The following is a 21,434-nucleotide window of genomic DNA, read 5'->3' on the forward strand; positions in this document are numbered from 1 at the left end:
CACATAAAACCGGCAGCATGAACTGTTGTAAACAAAGCTTAACCCACAGGGAAAAAAAAAAAAAAAAGACCATTTAATAGAACACGCTGGCAAAAATATGTCTGAAAAAAAGTTGGAATCAGGTATTAAATCCATTAGTGGAGTGGGGACCATAACAAAAATGTCCACAATTGTAACAGACTTGAAGATGCACAGATTCACAATGTGACATTTTGCATGTGGTCTTTAATGTTCAGGCAGTAACAATGGCTACTTTTACATTAGAGTTAAAAACCCCAAAACTTTCAGTGGAGAGGCATTGCAAGATTTAAGATGTAGAAACATATTTCTTCCAAAAGCCAAAAGATTTTTAACCAAGAACTGCAAATACCTAGCTACTTGTGTAACTCTGCGTAAGTATCACGTCCTTCAGGTTATTTTACAAACATGTCAGTTTTAGTGTTTCAGGGGGCAAAGGATTTGCAATCAACACCTGAAGAGAAAGAGAAGTAGGAAAGAGGAGTACAGGAAAGATGGGCAGTGATGGGAGCCCTCATCTTGTGTGCATGGGTGCAGAAGCTTGTAAAGATTTAAAGCTGATGTGAAAAACTCACGAGACCAGTGTTTTATGACCAGAAGCCTCCCTTACAATCAGGTTGATGAGTGGTAAATATTCACCAGGCTGGGAGCTGGCAGGATGATCACACCATCAAATGTCCTGTGCACCATAGATATTCGAGGTGCCCACCAGGCTCACTTACATCACAGGTGAGATCATCTCTGGGATTCATAGGAGGGGAATGATTTAATTCATAATTTCTCTTTATAGAGAAGCTCAGAGGCAGAATAGAGTATGAAGAAGAGCACCCAAACAGTTTTTCAGGGACAAACTACAAATAGATAAAATCTGAGCTATAGCTTATTTGCTTAGTAGGGCAACTCCTGAAGTCCCACCTTGGATTTGAATCAGACAAGCCACTGCATCCATTCCTGTTGTAACACACGAGTCAGGGCTCAGCCAAAACAGACATGAGTCATTCTCTCAGGATCCGTGTGGAGAGAGAATCATCCTACTGTGCTATGTGCCATCTTTTATGGCACCATGCTATAAGCCCCTCAAAGGTCAGTTCTGAGCTAGCTGAAGGATAGGGAAAGGGAGTAAAAAAATCTTGATGCACTAACAAATCCCCCAGGGGATTTCCTCTATGGCAGCGGAAAGCTTGGGATGAGACAGATCTGCAAGACCTGAGAGATGGTGGAGGACAGAGCGGACAGATAACCTGAGGAGGAGGGGAACACCACAACTCATGAGGAATGTACAGAATTGCGTGTTAACCCCACTCCGTCTTCTAGCAGAGTTCTCTTACACACCTGGAGTTTCCACCTCCTTAGCCTGGCTTTCTCTGCAGGAGGATAACTTGGCCTGAGTAGGTACATCAGGGTTTGACTCTTAGACTTGCCAGGCTCCTCAGGATGCAAAGCCTGTTTCAGTCTTATTTTGATAAAACCCTGGCAGTTATACTTAGTATGCAAACTCAAAAAAAAAAAAAAAAAAAGTTATTTAGCCATTCTAAATATGCATATTCAACATTGCCATGTACTTAGTTTTTTACTATAGTAGGTAACTGGTTTCACTAAAACCACTGTTTCAGAAAGAATTGTACTAAAAATATGTAAGAATTTTAGTGCTCATAAAAATATACCTTTCATCCGTGGAGACTGAAATCCTTTGCCTCCAGCATTACAGCGGGGACAACAGAGGTGATGATAGCACAGGTTCATCTCTGCCACCCCAACTGTATGTCTAAACCAGCCCTGACTGCAAGCCAGCCCTTCTGGGTTTGTAACCAGGTGAGGTCTAAGAAGAACCAGGTTAGTTTCCTCCTGGTTCATCCCATCTTTGACCACATTGCTGAGGAACAGGACTAAGATAACAAAATAAATCTCACAAAGCCACAGGACAGCTGTCAAATGTCACTAAGTTTTGATCACTCCTATGCTGGAGGTACTGGATTTGATTACTGTTATACAGTGACTCGGGCATGTCTAAGAAGTGCTAGGCTTGCCTGCTGGCCATTTATGATATGGATAGGACATTTTGTTTCTGTGGTTAGCTAAAGGAAGAACCTCCAAAATATGAAAACAAACTGTCAGGATTTTACAACAATGTATACAAGAGTCTTTTAAATAGAATACACAGTGGTCAGATTTTATACATTAAATCCTTAAAGTTGAAAAACTTCACATGGACAGACTTGTCAAGAGGTGGGGGTTGATCCAGGCAGAAGTTTGTCATTAAATAAATGCAGGCAACCCAACAACTGAGGAAACTCAACAGAAAAAAACAACAACAACAACATCAGCACAGCTGTTATCTGCAGATCTCCAGGCTAGGCCCACTCCAGTCCAGGCTAGCCAAGTCCAAACGCAGGCTTGTGAATAAGGACCTGCACCTTTTGTTTTAAAAGACAGTGCCGGCGTGTGCTGGGGGGAGCAGGTCAGATGGAGTGCACATCTGTCTCACCAGAGGCACCCGCACCGTGGTCCTGCCAGGAGCCCTCCTTTGATTCGCCCGCCATTCTCTCTGCCACAGTGTCTTTGTGCGAAGGCGGAAAGAACGAACGCGGGCAAAACCACTGCCGACGGCCCTCAGAAGATCTTGCACTCGTTAATGGAGAAGAGCTTCCTCCTGTTCTGCCTTTTGGCTTGATTGACTGCTGTCCGCACGGCGTACTCAAAGACCTGCTGCACCCCCCGGTTGCTGAGGGCAGAGCACTCTAAATAGCCTTTGGCTCGCACGTCCTGGGCCAGCCGCTTCCCGTCTATCGGGCTGATGCAGGAGGAACGGTAGGGCCCCGTGTCGCGCTGGTCGGTCTGAGTAGCCACTACCAGAACGGGGATGCGGGGCAAATGGCTGCGGATCTCGCCGATCCACTTGTTCCTCAGGTTCAGAAAGGAATTGTGGTTTGCCACCGAGTAGCACATTAATACCACGTCTGCCTGCTGGTATGAGAGGGGGCGAATGCCTTTGAAGGCATCGCTGCCAGATGTGTCCCAAAGACCTAGGCTAATCTGTACACCGTCCATGAAGACATCCACTCCCGTATTTTCATACACGGTGGGTCTGTAGTCATCTGGAAAAGTCTCGGAGGTGAAACGTACCAAGAGAGACGTTTTCCCCACCGCAGAGTCTCCCACCAGGACACACTTGATTGAATCCAGCATTTTATTAACGTCCAGGGCCAAGAGCACCGTCTCCGTGCAGCAGGAATGGGATGGAGAGATGCAGTGGTCTCAGAGGCTTTCTAGATAACTTCCATTTGTTGAGAAACCATCCAAATCTCTTTGCTTCTCAAGACTTGATTGTGTCACTTGAGTCTAAAATCCCCTTTTCTCCCGCACAGCTCTGTGGTGCTGTCGGTTCTAATTCTTCAGTGAGTCAAATTACGTTTCTGGAAGAGTAAAAATAAAATGTAACATTTATAACTCACAGAGAACAGACCATTTTTCATCAAGATAAAGACATCTGGACATGTCTTTGGACAACCATGGGGAGTACCTCACATCAAGGATGCTGAACCTTGTCATTCCCTCCCAGCTGGCTGCGTATGCAGCAGACATTCACATAAATAACCTTCTTGCTGCTCTGCGGAGGCTAATAGTCCTATCACCTCTGCCATTCTCCACTGACACCAACTATTTTTTCTCTCCAATTGTCTAAAAAAATGACAAAATCAGTTTAACCTTGGTATAACTGCTACTAACCTGCTTTTAGTGAGACACTTCCTGCCTCTGACTCTCACCAAGACAGACAGAATCCTGAATCCCTCTTAACTGGTCAGTTCAGATTCCCTTGAAAATGTACCCGTGATCTCTGGAGGTAGACAAGAGAAAAAAAGCTCTTTGCTAACCAATTTGACTATTTAAGCAATCCTATAATGAACAGTAACACAGAACCACTTGTGACAGGCAGGAAGCAAAGACTTCAGGTGAGAATCTCAAGCGACGTGACCTTAACAGTTTTCAAAAGCAATGAAGGCTTCACAGCAAAAATACAAAAAATTTCAAAATTTTTCTTCAAGCAAGAAGCACAAGCCAAAGAAAGCCATACAACCAGTGCTTGCCCCAGTCAAACAATTGCATTTGAAGGGGATACAGCTGCCCTCACATTTACTCTGTTGTAAAACTGAACTGAGAGTACCGCTTCAGAGTATGTAATTGCTTTTGAGCTCCTGCCAGCATTCAATCAAATTTTCCTATTTTGAAAGCATTTGCCTCTTCTCCACTAGCTGTGTTCAAGATTCACTTCTTACACAGGGCGGCACACAAGATGCTATGAAAATCACTAACTGCAGAACTGAAGGCAAATTAGTTCTGCTCAACAAAAGTTATTAAAAAAAAGTATCACTGCATAATTTCAAAATGTCATGTGTATGTTACACAAATAACATATTTCTGTCTCCTTCATATATGAAGAGAGAAGTCACAACTTAGTTATTTGCACAGAAATGAATGATGGCCACAGAATGCATATACTCTATGTCACCGTAACACTCTCCACTTTCCTTACCCTAACCCTCCACCACCACACACACACACACACACACACACACACCCATCCACATTTCTAGTATGCTCAAAGCTTTGGCTTGCTCCACAGAGGGGAAAAACAAAGGAAAAGAAGAGAAAAGTGCTAGACGAGCCTAGAGAGAACATTTTACAGGCACTGACAACTGCTACTGGCAGCTCCCCTGCTTTCATTTTGTAGTGAGGCAGCACCCTACCTCACCTCCTCTCATGCTGCCAGCACACCTGCATCTCTCCCACCCGAGGCACCGCCGAAAGAAGATGTGACAGCGGCGTGGCCGGAGCACGTTGTCTTATAGAGGCGGCTCCACGCCTGCGGGGCAGTGCTCGTGCGTACTTGAGTTACGGGTATCTGGAGGAGTCATTGCAACAGCCGGCGCTTCCTGGTCTGCCAGCGCGGCCCTGCTCTCGCCATCTCAGCTCGCTTCTAGGAAGTGGGATGGAGGCCGAGGCTGCTTCGCGGCATTCCTGGCTGCCGGGAAACGGGCTGCTCCGTGAGTTTCAGCTTTGGTGGCAGCAGTTGGAAATTTGCTTTTTAAAGGTTCGGTAGGTCTAACTTCACTGTCTCACCTTCTCCGTTCCCCAAACAAGCTCTCAAGGGAATTAAACAAGGCATTTACAAAATATGTCTATGAAAAATTCGAAAAGTATATGCAGGATACACAGTCCGATGCATCATATCTTTCCTTCAAGGGTATTCTAATTCAAAATTGTGTCAGCAGTACAGTTTGAAAACACTGCACTTCACCACAAGCCGGTAGCGTGTGATTTAGACAAAGCTGCATGCTCCCAGAAGAAAGTTAGCACGTACTGAGTCTCGTTTTCAGAACAGACATTTCTATGGTGCAAGTAGTCCTTAATGCCTTCGGGCTCATTATTTTGTGTATATTTGAATGTGGGGGAAAACAAGGATGTCTGAAGCATGACTTTTGCTATTTCATAGCAAAGAATGGAGAAAGACAGATAAAAGGATTGTTCTGGTACTCAGCTTGTTGATTACCAGGTCCGATTATGTAAGCTACTTTGAAAGAAAGTATATAAGTGATTAAAGTCTGAAAAAGATATTAAGGACTAGTGAATATGACTAGTGGACACACAGAGTAACAAAAGCTGAAATATTCCACCACAACAAATTATATTGTTCTACAATCCACTGATGAATAAAAATTAACAGCATACAACAAGGTCCATATTCTGGTCCTGTGGAAAGATTTCCACCAGTAGTCCTGATCTTACTTTTGCTCACACGTATTTGAAGTTCATGTGCCTCCATATATAGTTGGGACTACATATGTGCATACTAAAGATATATTTTTAATTATGCACATAGCCTGTCCTTGACGCAGCCTCAGGGTAAGAGCACTATTACTGTATTAAAATAATTACACAGGTTCACCTCAATTAACGGAAAATTCTTTAGATTAAACATCAACAGAAAACAATGTCCTTTAAAGGACAGGCCAGTACTGGGCACTTCTACACCTCACAACCAGTTGTGTACATATCTGTAAAATCTTTGGTTCCTTTCTCTCATATTATGTATTATGGTCTTGGTCCGACAGAACGCTACACCATTAAGACTGCACAAAATCTTCTGATCACAGATGGTTGAGTCTAAGCTGCTGATGGATTTTTTTTTTCCCCCAACAATTTAGTTTTCCAAATTTTACTAACTTTATCAAGTCAATTTTGGATCTGCAATTCCAGATATAAGCCTGTATCTTCTTTTACATTACTTTGGCTTATGCTTTCATCACTCGTAGCAATAGATTTTATTTATTTGAATAATAAGGTGGGAGCTTTTATAATATTATTAATTATATGAATATATGTTTAATTCTGATGCAGTCGTTCTGAATAGTGACCTTTAATAAACTTTGAGATTAACCTCAAAGAAAATTCTTGCACAATTTTAGATAGAACACTGTTTTGTCAACTGTATCATATTGTCTATGTAACTAATGCAACATTTATTTTCTTTGCTTTCTTATTTTTGTTCCCTCTGTCCCTGGAATACAGAACCTTGGCACTTCTGTGGGCTTATAGAGCCCTCGGACTTCACCAGCGACGTGAGCACAAGAAGCCGTACAACAGCCTCACTCCCGGCACTGCCTGTCCTCCACCCCAGCCATCTCGTGCGAGCAAAAGCCTCACACTTGATCACGGCGGAATAGGATATGGAGAAGGTGAGTGCTGATATCAACCTGTAACGTGATGGGATGGGAAGAGGGGCACAGCAGCACCAAGCCCTTTGTGGGTGTAGGGTTCACGTGAATATGCATCCCATGGAAAACCAGTATGTGTTGAAACAATTCTACCAACAAAGGAAAGCAGGACTGCTTGTATCAGAAGGGATACTGAGCCAAATGGGATTTTCATTTATGCCAGGAATGCCTCTGGCATCTGCTATAAGATCATTGTGAGCATGGCTCACTATGGCTAAACATCTGCAGGGGACGGACAGTGTCTTATGATAGGGGAAAACAAAAAGAGTCAGGAACTCCTAATTTCAAAACCTACCTTGGATATTGATAGTGCACCCACGGGTAGGCTGGGATTTGGAAGGAATTAGCTCATATGTAAACTAACCACTCAGGCAGGACAACAGGCTTTTTAGATCAGGCAGTCACAAAATGCTTCAGAGAGTTAAAGCAATTAACATGCTAACTATTATTGCCATTATCCGGTCCCTACCACAATTACATCTCAGTGCAGTTCCTGTTGATATCAGGATAAGAGCAGGCTAATTTTTCAGTTTGAGCACTGTGTACACCAGCTCTTGAAGAGACCTGACGTTGCGAGGAAATAAAAATATTTATACTAATAAAAAAAGTTGAAAACCACTGGAGAGACTTCCACTTGCTGTGCGATGCTTGAATGCACACACTGTCTTTGCCTGCCCACATTACTGCAGTAAGTCCCACCTCACACAGAGGTGGGGTCTGCAAAACAGTGCCTACAGTCCTTCTCCAGCGTGTTAATTGTAATCACTGCTCTTTCTAACTGCACTGCAGAGACATAAAAACTCTCCTTGCATCTCTTAGAGGCTCTCGAGGAGAGGAAGGAGACACGGCGACTACCCCCAGTGACCAGAGCAGCGCACAGCTTTACCCCTTCACCTCTGCAGGGGCAGTGGGCACTGCAGGGCATGGACGGGGCCTGAGAACAACTCCTGGCAGTAGAAGGAGAGGGAGGAGGAGGAAGGCTGGCAGGAAAACAAGGGAGGGCAGAGGTGCCGTTGCCTGGTTAGGGACAGCACCCAGAAGATGCGGCAGGGAGATGACCGGCCCCTGTGACGGACACACCGCGGCCGTTGTGGATCCAGTCTGGATGCTCCGCTGGATCACCGGGTTGCCAAGGTCATGCTACCTTGCTTTCAACTCTGTGGGTGAGTTGTACTTGCTGCATTCAGATACAAACCTCCAGACTGCTGCACGGGCCTTTGCTGCCACAGCACGTGGCTACTGAAAAATAATACATCAGCTGTAGTCCGTCTGGAGGCTGCAGCTGGTCTGCAAGCAAATGGCCCCTTGCTGCGAAGTTTCCTGTCATGCATTCATTAAGATGATGCTCTGACATTTGCGTTAGCTGCCTCCTGGCTTTTAAACTCATTTTAAGATGATTTTGATCTATAGCACTAAGGGGCCCTGTCTTGCCAGTCGAGGAAAAAGCCTCCCGCCACCTCAGACAGTGTCAGCGTCTCAGTCCCTAGTGGCATTCAGTGGTGGCACCACTGCCATGAAGGAGAACTGGCTCACAGCCTATATGTTTGCAAGGTGCTGCATCTTTTTTAGAAGCTACTCCACCAAAAAATCTGCTTTCTACTCATTCGCCTTCCAAGCAGGCTGCCACAGGGGCCATCTTTATTCTCTGGCCCAAGAGCAAGATAGCAGGTTATTTCATTGAAGCTTTTATACAGATATTTTATCCTTAAGTACAATCATACCTGCAATGGCTTCCTAAAGTTAGAAGAGTAAGCCACATGCAATGAACCCATATTTTCAAAGCCAGGATGTCTTGTCATCTCATCTTGTCATCTCAAAAAACAATCTTCTTGCAGCATTAAAAAAAAAAAACAGACATAACAACTAGAAATTTTTCTTTCACTCTCTTATTCACAAAACTGAAATCCTGTTCCTGTTTTCAAATTTCAGTGTTTTGCTTTGAAAAAATACAAAAATAAACAATTTTAAAATAATTTTTAATTTATGAAGTTTAAAGTAAACGGACAACCACATTCTTAGGAGCCTTTGCAAAAAATCACTTCTGGATGAAGATGACACCTGAAAATTTAAACCTCAGTTTCTTTCTTTGGCAGTTTTAACAACTGAAACTGAAGAAAATTATTTATGATCAAGTGTTCAGTCATCTTGCCAACTTTATTATTAGCAAGGGAACTCAAGTCATCAGATTTAAAGGAAACTCCCTCATAGCGAGACTGGGGAATCTTGCTATAAAATAACAACAAATACAGACCAATGTTATTTACAAGATGGAATGAGACATGGAGTCCTAGTAAAGGGATGAAAGCTTTCCATGTAAGAAAATGTACATATTTACACGTAGGCTTACGCACTGCACATATATATAAAGCTGTATAATGAGATAACTTCAATTAAAAAGTTGCTATTTCATTATTTATAGTACCTATAGTACCTATAATGAAAGCAATGGATAATGACATGTCTGAAGACCTATTCAATTTACTATAGCCACTGAGAAAAACTATTTAACTCATTTTGACTCATTTAACCAATTATACAAGCTCATTCTAACTCATTTAACCAATTAGACCAAAGAAATATTTATTTTATCTTAAAGAACCCTCTAGCTGTGACAAATCACGCCATGATTCAGCTACTTACAAATTAAACATGAACACAAATTACTAGCCCCGCTCCAAAAATTAACAAAAAGTCTGTAAGACTCTTGGGTATTGATCTGAGATCCTAAACTCAATAGAAGTCAATGTGATCTGGAAGTGCTAAGTACCTGCCTCAGAACTCAAACTATGAGTCTGAAGTAATTTTCCTCCACACGTTATGGCGTGGCACGGTAAATTATCGACTATGTGGTATTCATGACACTATAGGGCACTTTCAGAAGTGGCACATTTTCAGTATAAGTGTTGCATCCTCTCCAAATTAAAATTTGGGTAAATCGAGTGCAGGAAAGTAACCCCTTCACAGAGGACCAGCTCATGTGTCATTCTCAGTCTGATCCAATACCCTCCAAATTCAGCAGAAATGGAGCGGCATGTCGTGCCTGAAGCGTGGCACATGCCCTTGCACTTACTGAGTGTTTCCCTTCTGCAAGATACGGGGTATGTCACCTTCATTTCCCACCCTTCCCTGTGATAATTTTTCTTCTCTGCTCCTAAACAGAGAAGAAATTCTTCTTGAGTCTCATCACACATACAGCCGTACAGGGAGCAGCTGGTGTGCAAATGTCACACGTGTGTATGTTCAAGCACAGAAGTTTGCCAACCATCTGTCCGTCTGCGTTCCCTCATAGTCTCTGTTTTTGTACACACACACATACACATAGAGATAGATATAGATATATATATGTATATATATATTCACCACTGACACAGAACTAACTACTTTTGGGTCCAGATGGGGATACAGATACGGTTGCAGATTAACATGGATAAAGCGCGCTACACGCTGACTATAGTGCTATCATATAAACCTATGAAAAGTCACTCTATCTATCAGAATGGACTCACAGTTAAAAAGCAGATTTTCACCCAAGTCTAATTGCTTTGTAGCCAAACTGAAGGACTAATATTATAAAATGCATGATATTTAAGTAATTGACTTCAATGATACTATTGTGTGTGAAGAATTATTCACATGTGGAAATGTCGCAGCTTTGGGCCCCAAACCACTTCAGATTTTTCATGCCACATCCTCTTTTAACACAGTTCACCTTTCTTGATGTTTGAGACAAATGAAAAAGGCACTTGCAACATATTTTTGTAGATTTTTTTTTACAGGTTTAACTCTTTGAAATCTCTCGAAATTTTTTTGTCTGACAAAATGTGAAGTACTTTTTTATTTACAACCTTCAACTATGGTTGTTTTATTTCCAGAAAGCCTAGTCCTTTCCCTATTTCTGTTTGGGTTTGGTTTTTTGGTTTGGTTTTTTTTTTTTTTTGTTTGGTTGGTTTTTTACCATCTGCAGATGCAGACATAATTATCATGAAATATCCATTTCCCTTTCATTCATAACTAATATTTTTTAGTTTTAAATAAGAATTTTGTAATTTCTTACAGAATGATCCATTATTTGCTAGACTGGATGCACAGAAGTGTATATGCATAATTTATATACACAAAAATATTGAAAATAAATTGGTGTATATTTAGGTACATAACTATTTCAATAATGAATCTATACAAAAAATATGTCATCCATATGTACATGCATGTGTGTTTGTACGTCTATATAGGCATGTGTATGTATGTACATCGATATTCATTCATTCGCAGAAGACTTTGCTACAGATTGCTATGCCAAACAGATGCATATTCAGGGAAAGAAATCTTACCATCATTTGAAAACCTGCATACATATTTTGCATCAAAGAACGGATACATTATTGAAATGACCATGGTCTTTAAATTACTTTATTCCTACACATATGTATGCACGTGTATTTGCATATACATGAGCAGAAGCGACTGCTGTGCTAAATCTGGATTTGAAATAACCTGGGTTACAACTGATAGATAATAGTCTTACATATACAACTAAATTACGTAGTCACACACTGTAAACAATTACATTTCTACTGCGTATGCAGCCATTAAATTTTTTTAGACACATCTTTACAATATGTTACGATGGCTTTGTTGTTAAGGAAATGCATGGATTTCTATTCAATCCTGCAGGTGCGTAAAATGGTAAAATGTTCAAACTGACAACCTGGCAAGCCCACATACACGCTTGCATTTGCAGGCAAAAGGGGCTCCTCTCTTCCAGAGCCTGTGTGGAGCTCACTGCCGCGGGGAGGGCCGAGTTCTGCGTGTCTCGGCTCTAACCTGGGGAAGGGCTGCAGCCCTCTCCCTTGTTTGCACAGTACCTGATCTTCTTGACTGGGTCCCTTAAACACTACCAAGTAATCAATATTAACAGTATAGCTAAAAGCTAACGTATGAACGATACAGATGATATAACACTCTTCTTAATTAATGTTAAAAAGTCGTTAAAAAAATTGTCCTACCATTTCTCCACTGCCCTCCATGGATCCTTCGCAAGATCTCCAAGGTCTATTCAGATTTAACTTTGCTCTGGTTTTGTAAAATGCCTACCACAAGATAAGGAGACTCTCAAGCCCAGATCTTCCCACCCTAACCTCAGGGGGATGAGAAGGAGGTTCTCTATGTTCATTAAGTTATGCATTTGCATAAGTTTGATTTCAGTGGGAGGTAAAAGTGGAGGAGGAAAATATTAGTTAGAACAGAATTAGCCAATGTTTGATGGAAGATAATTTTTGCATATTTTGTGATAAGAATAAAATGTGTTGAATGTATAAGTGTATTGAGCAGCAAATAATGATGCTTCAGTTGATCAAACAATTCACAACAATGACTTCTTGCTAAAATATATTGATTTTTTTTTTATTTGGGAAGAATGTGTATTTACTGCATGTCACTGTTCAGTTTTGCTATAATGAATGTTAAACTTCCCGAGTTAATGAGCAAAGCCAGTAAAATAAGCAACAATAATTCGGTTGGCTATTTATTTTGTAACACTGAGAAACTCGCTGACAATTTTAGCTTTTCCCCTTAGAACAGCCAGCAACAAAAAGCTTTTTCTTGCCTCTGTATATATTAGACTGTTTGAAATCATAGTCTAGATTTCAGCCAGAGGGAAACTGCCATCTTTTTTAATTCATTCTTAAATTTTCTGTGTGCATGCATGTAAATTAAAATGTTAAAAATTTGGAGGGCTTGCTTGGAGATAATCACTCGCAAGTAGAAAGTGTGATATAAAACATACAAGTATCATAACTTTTCCTGTATTTGTTGATTTAAGGTCTTTATCCTTTTGATTCGTTTTATAAATTAAAAAAGAGTTGCCTTCCACAATATATCCCAGAATTCAGTATTCATGCACTGTACCCAGCCCAAGGATAAAATAAGTGTTAACATGTATTTGCAGGACAGATAGGAAAATATTTTTTCTCACTATGTAGCCCCCCTAGAATTCCTTAATTGTAATAAATTAAATTAATCACGATAAATGGACATGCCTACTTGCCTACATCAAATTGCCTACATCCTATGCATAGTTATGAATAAAGCCCAATTTCAAATGAACATGCTGTCAAGATTATTTTTTTTTTTTATCTGGAATTAGTACAAGTTATACCTGGTAGTTCAGATTTTACACTGATTTATATCTTACACCAACCATATCCCAGAGCAGAGTATATATTTCTGGGCCTGTTTTCCTTTACTTTTCTCCAATTCCAGTATAACCTTAATCTCTTGTCACTTTTATATAAAACATGTAATACTGCAGGCAGCCCTGGGTCATATGGAACAGGTTAAGAGGAGAAAAGCCTCTACTCTTTACCACCAAAAGTAATATATAAATCCTTCTCACTCATTCTTCAGCTCAGTATTTTGAGAAGCCATTTCAGATACATAAATCTGACATCTATTTGGCTTACAGTTGGTTTAAAGATCATGCAAATCCGCAAGCTACGGTAAATCTTAATGCACAGTTTCTATTTTTCAGTGGAAAGCATTGAAAGTTTTATTTTCTTGATTTTTATATATTTTGCATGAAAATGATCACACATCTGAAAATAGAGATATTTTAGGAGAGTTATGTTTTAACATTATGAGAACATTTCCCATGCTTTATTTTTGAATCCTGGTGAACTGGATTCAAACTCAGAGATATTTTACCCAACAGCTTTTCATCCAGAATTAAAACTCCACTAAAAGATACACAAATTTAAAAAGCCTGCATTTAAATTGATGGAAACAAAAGAACTTACAGGAGGGACTTTTAAGATAGATGTTTTATGATATAACACAAGCACACGGATGATGAGAGGAAGTTAACAGATAATTCAGTATGTCATTAATTCAAAAACTGTGAACTCTAAAGACTTTACCAGTTTTTAAGCACAGTCATTTAATGGGAAAAAAAAAAAAAAAAAAAGGGCAAGCTGCAAACTGTCAACAAAAGAATGTTTTTTTTTTTACAAGAGTGAGAGGTTTCATATTCTTTCAATGACGATGTGCCCAGGAGACAACCAAAACAGACCCCTAACTACGTAGAGGTCTTGGTCTCACACTTTTATATTAGGAGAGCCGGTCTCATCTGTAGTCTGACATAAACCAGGATAACCTTCAGAAGCAACTCACTGTCACTCACGGGGAAAAGAGATATCACCAGATGGTACAACCACCTCAAACTGGGCAAGTGTCAGTTATTGAGACTGGTACTCCACGCTCACGCTTGTGTATGACAAGTGGCATCGTGCATGGCACGTAACCACAGCCCTTCGTGCCGGCTTCTGCCAGGAGAGGTGTTCCTTCCCTTTCCAGCACACGCTGGGTCTTTCCTATGCGATAAGGCACCACGGCCCCCCGCTGGGGAAACCCCCAAACCATAGCAGAATCCTCATGTGGTTTCCAGCGGGTTCATACAATTCATCAGGTAAAGACAAGCGTGCCAAGTTCACCCCCACCCTCACCTCCTAGGAATTTACACTTCTTGGCTTCTGTAACCAAGGACCAAATGCGACTCCTTGTGCAAAAGAAACACGATGCAGACACAGCGGCAAGCGATTGTGCAGGGTGGGAGAGATCAAAGAATCTGCAACAAATGCAGGGCACAGCCACAAGCAAATACTTCCGTACCAGCTCTGCGAGGAACACACACCCGCAGTAACTGTTCAAACCATGGTCCCAGCTGTCCTCCAGCTGCCGTGCCAGCCCCGACAGCGATCCCCCCGGCACAGCCCCCAGCTGTGACTCTTGCTCCCCACTACTTCAGCAGCTATTCATTTTAGACATGACACACCAAGGTTTTGTACCCATGACTTTCAGTGCTCACACTCACTGCTGCATTACAGAGGTTTCACTGGCTCCAAATGTCTCCCCTTCTGCTGTAAATCAATGCTTTTGGTGGATTAGGAAGGTTTTCCAGTTCTTCACTGACATAAGAACTGAAGCATGACTAAATTCTGCTAAGCACATGTGAAACTGTATTTGGTTTTGTGGAGAAGAGCTAATGGTAGGCTACAGCCCACAAATTTTGTTGTTCTGTCACTTTGTTGTGTTTATGTGATCCTGTCCAGTATTTTAAAGCCATAATGCTTTAATAGTGGGCTTGAGACAGATGCAGCCAACAGCCAACTACCTTTCTTAATTTCTGTGCTGGGGTTATCCAAAGATATTTTTCAGATGTAAACTGTGCTCATAGCATGGAAACATTTGAAAACTGCTGATTTTATAAAACCACACACCACTGGCCAAAAAGTAAGAACCTAATTTGGAAATGACGTTAAGCTGTGTAATGTCATGCCTGACATGCCACCTTAAGACTTTGAAAAAGGCAAGTTTCACAGATACTTCTTCTATTTCTTTTCAAACCATAAACAAAACCAGAAATTTTAATAAAAAATTCTGCAATTTTTCATTGTATGGTCAATGCCAAATTGAATTAATCATTTGAACAGTGCATTCAGTAATCTTTGGCTGTTTCTTAATTAAAATTATAGAATCACAGCACCAACATTTTACAGATAAAATGGGGGATATTTGCTTCAGAGAGAAGAGGCGTTTTTAACTGAAAATCCTTCTCATTTAAAGCCCCTAACCCAGCTGCTGCTACGCATCTAGAGCTGCACAGCAAAAGCAAGAAGAGGAAACAGCAGAAGTTCATCTCCCTGCCTGGATGTCCCCCTGGCTTGTTATCAGAAAGTGTCACCAAGAAAAACTCCTCGGGAGCTTCTGCTGGTGCAGACCCAACTCTCTACAGGACAAGCCAGACCTGCAAGACCACAGCCACAATTTCTGCTTGTTTCCTGTGTGCTCTGGGTATACTGCAAAGCATCCAGTTACACCTTTAAGGATTTATATGGTTTGCCCCTTGCTGTACAAGAGATTCCTGATATCACTGGCACTGGCAGCTGTTACCAGCTGATGTGACTTCAGCATGTCTCTTAGTTGCTGGGTTTATGCAGCAGGGAGAGGACTTGCATTTCATCCCCAAATTCACACTCCCAGTGGAGCAACTGAGCCAGAGCCTGTTAAACTTCTACATATAAACATTTTCTTCAGAAAACTGGTCACCAGGCTGGAAAAGTATTTTTAGTAACTTTCTGGAAGTAGACCTCCAGCTTCATGGTTTTACTGTGCTGCATGTAGACATGGGTCCTCTGATATAGGCAATCAAGTGAGGCCTGATGCTCTTCTGCCATGAGACCATCTCATACTACTTTGGCATGATAAATTCCCTTAAAATGTGATTAAATGACAGTAATTTACAGCCACTTTGCCCTGCTGATGGGCTATGAATTTGTGTTTTACTATACATGAAAATCAAGCCCATTTTTAAAATTTTAATTCTTTGCGCTGGAATTTAGACAGTAAATACAGATTACTTATAAAAACACAGATTATCTATAAAAAAAAAACTACTGTTTTTCCTGGTTTGCAGCACCTAGTCTACTGTATATAAAACTTGCTATTACACCCCACCAAGGCCTACTCTCTCAATTTAGCAGGAAGCAAGTGCACATGGGGCTTTTCTACCCTGCAGTTACTGACCAAGTCTCAAATATGGTACTCACATCAAGTCTGTACCCACCTTCTCTGGTAAATTGGACTTCACTTGTATGATACATCTTCAGACCTGTCTCTGAAAAATGAGATTAAACCCTGTTCTAAAGCCAAGTAAGTCCACGTGTACAGTCTTTTCTTCTGGAACATTTATAAACACCCACTGATCTAAATAGGAGGTTTTGGAAATGTGAAATACAAAGCAGCACAATCCCACCTTATTCTGACAGCAGCAGCAGATAGGCATTTGATGACACCAAGAAAATGTTGACAGATGTGCCTGCTAACAGCTAACTAATCCCATTTATCCTACCTTTTTCCTCTGCAAGTATTTTCTTTAGGATAAATCCTGTGTCAAAGCCGGCCTTCTCCAGATGGCGCAGCCCCACTCCCGCCCCATCCACAGGTGGAAACACAGCTGAAAGAAGAAGTTAGAAAATCTTAAAGCTACATTCAGATTTTTTGCAGGGACTTGTGTCAGAGGGATGGTTCCCTCCTCATTCACCTTCTAGATCAACTACCTCTTATTGGCAGTGTGATGAGACCATCCCACTGCTGCTAGATCACTGTAAGATGCAGGTTTTGTAAGCAGAATCTAGAAATGGGTGTGCACAGATGTGCACACATGCATGCACACTAAGGGGATCCCACACCATGAGCATGCCACGGTTGGCTCAGAAAGCAGAGAAGAAGCCCCGAGAGTGAGATGAATGCAAAGAGTTACAACCGCGGCCATTTAGATGGCAAACAAAGACCTTCCATCTCAGAAGGTGGCAGAGGCGCTTGCTAGACCCAGCAGGGCCCGGCAGCCGCTGGAACAAGAGCCAGTGACAGATACATTGCCAAATTAAAAATCATTTGTATCTCACTTCAGTCCTAAGAACATAAATTTCACCTTTCTCAAATTCTCACAATAAAATTTTCATCTAAATTTGCTTGGGAACGTTTAAGGTGAAGCAGAACAGTTTTCTCATAACCATGATGCACTTTACAAATGGGGAAGAAAGCCGTCCTTTGGGGCATTACAGGTTTACACATGCCTATCTCTCCTGAGTTCATCGTTTGTACAACAGCAAAGGGGATCAGAATCAGACCCACCGTCTTTAGAGTAATCCTCATTTTCTCTCTTTTTTTCTTACATCAATTAATGCGGAAAAGACTGGCATGGCACAACCCATCACGCTGCTCTTTCTACTTTTATATAAGGCCTTTTTATGCTAAAGTGGAAACAAACTAGAACAAATTAAAATCCAGAAGATACACAATCTGGGGCAGGACTAGACCACTGTTTAACAGGGAGTCACAATACTGAGTATTTAACAAAAGGTATTAAAAGTAAAACTGATTATGTGAATCAATTTTACAAACTTATTAATAAAAATAAAGCTAAAGATACTGAATTTGATTCAGAATATCAATTCACATTAAGACTTTTAGAAAAAAAAGAAAATGTAAAGAACTCACCACACGCAGGAAGCTGAAAGTGGCTGTTGGAAATAAACGTTACGGAAGTCAACTATTCTACGTAAGTCAGGGGAAGAAAAAAGAAGAGTGGCGTTCGGGGTTCTTGGCTTTTTCAGATGGACTTCTTTTTTTAGCAGATTAGAACAATTATATTTTTGAGACAAAAAAAGCTCAAAAACCCTCAAGAGATAACCAGAGACCACTTCACATACAGGCCAAATGAGTCCTGGCAACTGGGTCTAGCTCATCCGGAGGCAGCAGTGACAGCAGACCCAGATGTAGTGTGACGAGAAACAGCGGAGTGGTTTAGGGTAAGTCAGCTTCCTGGTGAGAGCTCCTCAGCTCTGCCTGTGTGGGTTTTGTTGTGGGCTGGTATATGAGTGTGTATGTCTTTCTTTGGTGACTATGGGAGCAGATGTAAAAACCTTGAAGACGGGGGAGGGAGGCAAAACCTCCAGGCTGCAGAAAGCCTTTTCTTTGCACTGTGCTGCTCCTACAGCCACCTCCTCTCGGCTACAGCAGCTAATGGCATAGCACAGCCCAGAAACTCCTATACATGCCAGGAAAAAAGGTGCAGACTGACAACTGCCCAGCAGTGCTACGTGCGATTCACACTCCAGTAGCATGAATGAGACTTGGGATATTTTTATGCAAGCTGGACTGTGGCCCTGCCTTTAGAAAAAAGACAGTGTACATGTTTAGTTAACCTTGTGCAAAACCCAAGGCGGGCACTTTTGGGCTGATTCAAGACTGGTTTATAGGGATTTGTCATAACTCAGTGAGGATTCCCCAATAGCATTGGTTAGGATTGGCCAGTATCATCTCAGTAGCATACACGTGTCTTCCACCAGCACAAGGAGGCTGAGCAGGAGGAACCACAGGTGTGGGAACTCCCACCTTTCCCAGCACAGACAACTTGAGCTGGCCAGGCTCTCATCACTTCCAGCTTTCCCACCACAACACTGGAAGCAAAGCTCTGATGATAGTTTCAGGGTTTCAAAGACCAGGTCTATGGTCTATACTCCAGGAGCTGTGAGCAGAAGAGGTTGTCCACTTGGGAAGACCAGGCAATCAGGCTGCAGGGAGGGCATTCGTGTCCCATGCTCCTGAAGCAGCCCAAGAGCCCTGGCAGAGCAGGAGAGCTGCCCCACAGATAAACACGAGCGGCCCCGATGACCAGCGCAGTGGGCTGTCCACTCCTCAGCCAGAGGCATGAGCAGTGGGTTCCCCAACAGCCTCAAAACCAGCCCTGGAGGCAGTGAAATGGAACCCAAGTCCTTTTCAGAAAAATATTTTGGGCTCAGTAAAGCTGTTTCAAACCATCTCTAGTCATGAAGCAGTAGGAACAGGCTGCCTGATCCAGATCTAAAGCCATGCATTTTGTGTTCTTTGCAGGATGGGAACTCTCTGAAGACAGATAACAAACTTGTCCACATTAACATTATGACAGTATGATACATTCCAAGAGAAAGTCATACCACTTCCAAGAATTATTAAAAAACAACAGAATAAATTACAAGATAAAGCAAAATGGAAACAAAAAGATAATTTATGTGTAGATGAAAGGCAGTTTGTGCCAAAAATATAAATAGCTACTGAAAGACTATAACCTGTGTAAACATGCTGTAAACCCGCTGATACAAAGCTTGCAGAACAGTGCTGCAGAGTTAGGCTGGGGAATCAATTTGTTTCTTTCCCCTATGAAATTAAACTAATTCAGTTCATTATCAACAGGGATGAAGGTAAGGAAGGGTGTCTCACAGAAGGCATTTTTGGAATACTATATTCTTAAAAGCTTCAAACTTCTTTTTAGTTTGAGACAAGATTTTTGGTAATTATCAGTTTATGTGAGAACTTGTATTACTTATTTTTCACATTAAACACCTATTCTTCTGTTTTTAACTAGGTTTGGGTTTCCCAATACCAGTGCATGCAATCAGGCAATAAGTTTCCATTGCGATCATGATAAAGAAAATCAGACACCCAAACATTCTGAAATGTTTCCACCAGAACTCTGCGGCTTCTCAGAAGTAGAGAAATAAACACCATTCGCAAATTATATTGATATAAATGTCTTCAGTGATCATCACCCATTTTAGGTCTGCTACAGATAGCAGTTGCTTAAAAATGCAACTACTCTATTCCGGTTTGTGCTGTAGACTAATCCAGATGTGAGGCCATCTGGCTAAGCAGTTTGTATTTTGGATAAAGAGCGCATCCGTCTGTAAAATACTTCATAAACAACTTTTTAATCAAGCAAGCTCAGCTAAAAACAAAGACTGTAGAATAAGAAATGTGTTCTAACATGTCCTGACTTCCACCCATTTCCCTCCACTGTGCTTCCTGGAGTATTTTGACCTAATAACTTCCCAAAAAATAGTTGAATGTCAGATTTATTTTTGCTTCTTCTATTCTTTTGCGGTTTTTTGAATAAAAATTTGATACCTTTCTTAGGGATGCACATGATTCATCCACTTGCTCCATGACTTCACTTCCTAGTGACCTGGAACTCCACGAAAAGACCCTCAGCCCCATGCTCTCTGCACAATAGGCAATTCCAAAGTTAGGTGTAATATTGCAGCCTGATACATTTCTCTTGATCCTTGCTTTTATTTTTTTTTTCTTACTGCAGTTTTTCTGTCCCTTTTCACCTCTTCATGCTGTGCAATGAAGGGGAACATCTGGCTCTAAGAGACTATTGTTAATACATTAAAAAATACGTTGCTTCTCCTTTTTTTTAAACTCAGTATGAGTCATTATCTGGGACTTTCAAAAACAAACACTTTGTTGTGGAAAATATTTATGGGTGTGGAGTGGAAGGTCACAAATTATTTTTTCATTGAAAACTAAATTGACAGCAAAAAATAAAGTCTTCAACTTCAAGTAACCAAGGGTTTATGACCAATTATGTAAAATAACATTATCCCAGGTTTTGTCATGTAAAGACAGGGCCTAGTTTACAATGAGGGTCACATTTGTCTCTTAATCCACTGATTTCTGTCACACTTAGAGAAACCAGCAGGCTGCTAATGTTAGGAAGGGGTTTGAGATCAAGGAAGGAAGCTATTCCTGTCCCCTCCCTTGCCTGATTTCCTTTTTGTTCTCAGATTCACTCAGCTCTGATTTTAGTTGGCCTCAAATCATATCATATACACAATGCTCAGGAAGTAAACCATGACATTCCTGATACCCATTGCATTTAGCCCTACAACCTTTTCTCCTGTTCTAGATGATCATTATATTATACAAAACAAATCTAATTGTTGCTTATGTCTAGGCATTGCACCAGAGATATAAACAACACACAAGCAGTGTGTTTATTTGGTTAAAATGGAGCCTAATTTTTTTTTTGTTAACATTTTCAAAGGGAGTCAGGAAAAACACATATGGACAAGATGCCAGCTGTGTGTTCGGAAAACTGGGATGTGGCTATTTGCTTTCCCTCGGGGTCCTGGGCAGTACAGGTGAAATCAAGTAGGTTGTCCAGACCCATTTCAACCCGTGGGTGAAAGCACTCCCTTCCCAGGAATAGATACCTCAGAGAAAGGGAAGCTTCCTCACAACATGGCAGAGAGCACTGCTAAAGTT

General features: G+C 41.3%; 1 protein-coding gene and 1 long non-coding RNA gene across 5 annotated transcripts; one reads left to right on the plus strand and one right to left on the minus strand.

Moving 5' to 3' along the window:
* Positions 1 to 205: 205 nt before the first annotated feature.
* On the minus strand, positions 206 to 18,195 carry RHOH (ras homolog family member H). Of its 4 annotated transcripts, XM_032999280.2 has the most exons (4): positions 17,847 to 18,195; positions 16,696 to 16,800; positions 3,745 to 3,853; positions 206 to 3,431 (listed from the first exon to the last, which is right to left on the minus strand). In XM_032999280.2, the coding sequence occupies exon 4, from the start codon at positions 3,202 to 3,204 to the stop codon at positions 2,629 to 2,631; it is 576 nt and encodes a 191-aa protein (XP_032855171.1). In that variant the 5' UTR covers positions 3,205 to 3,431; positions 3,745 to 3,853; positions 16,696 to 16,800; positions 17,847 to 18,195; the 3' UTR covers positions 206 to 2,628. The 4 variants fall into 4 exon arrangements, with proteins under 4 accessions (XP_032855171.1, XP_032855168.1, XP_032855170.1 ...); XM_032999277.2 differs by lacking the exon at positions 3,745 to 3,853; XM_032999279.2 differs by lacking the exons at positions 3,745 to 3,853; positions 17,847 to 18,195 and adding an exon at positions 16,904 to 16,930.
* On the plus strand, positions 18,070 to 19,905 carry LOC116963222. Its single transcript, XR_004408039.1, has 2 exons — positions 18,070 to 18,157; positions 19,242 to 19,905. It is a non-coding gene; the product is annotated as an uncharacterized LOC116963222 (long non-coding RNA).
* The last annotated feature ends 1,529 nt before the right edge of the window (positions 19,906 to 21,434 follow it).

Source organism: Tyto alba, unplaced genomic scaffold (assembly GCF_018691265.1).
Source record: "Tyto alba isolate M040663 unplaced genomic scaffold, T.alba_DEE_v4.0 Super-Scaffold_6, whole genome shotgun sequence".
Taxonomy (NCBI): domain Eukaryota; kingdom Metazoa; phylum Chordata; class Aves; order Strigiformes; family Tytonidae; genus Tyto; species Tyto alba.

Bases quoted from the DNA above. Each gene is read 5' to 3' on its own strand.
- RHOH (XM_032999277.2), bottom strand. From the start codon at position 3,204: ATGCTGGATTCAATCAAGTGTGTCCTGGTGGGAGACTCTGCGGTGGGG.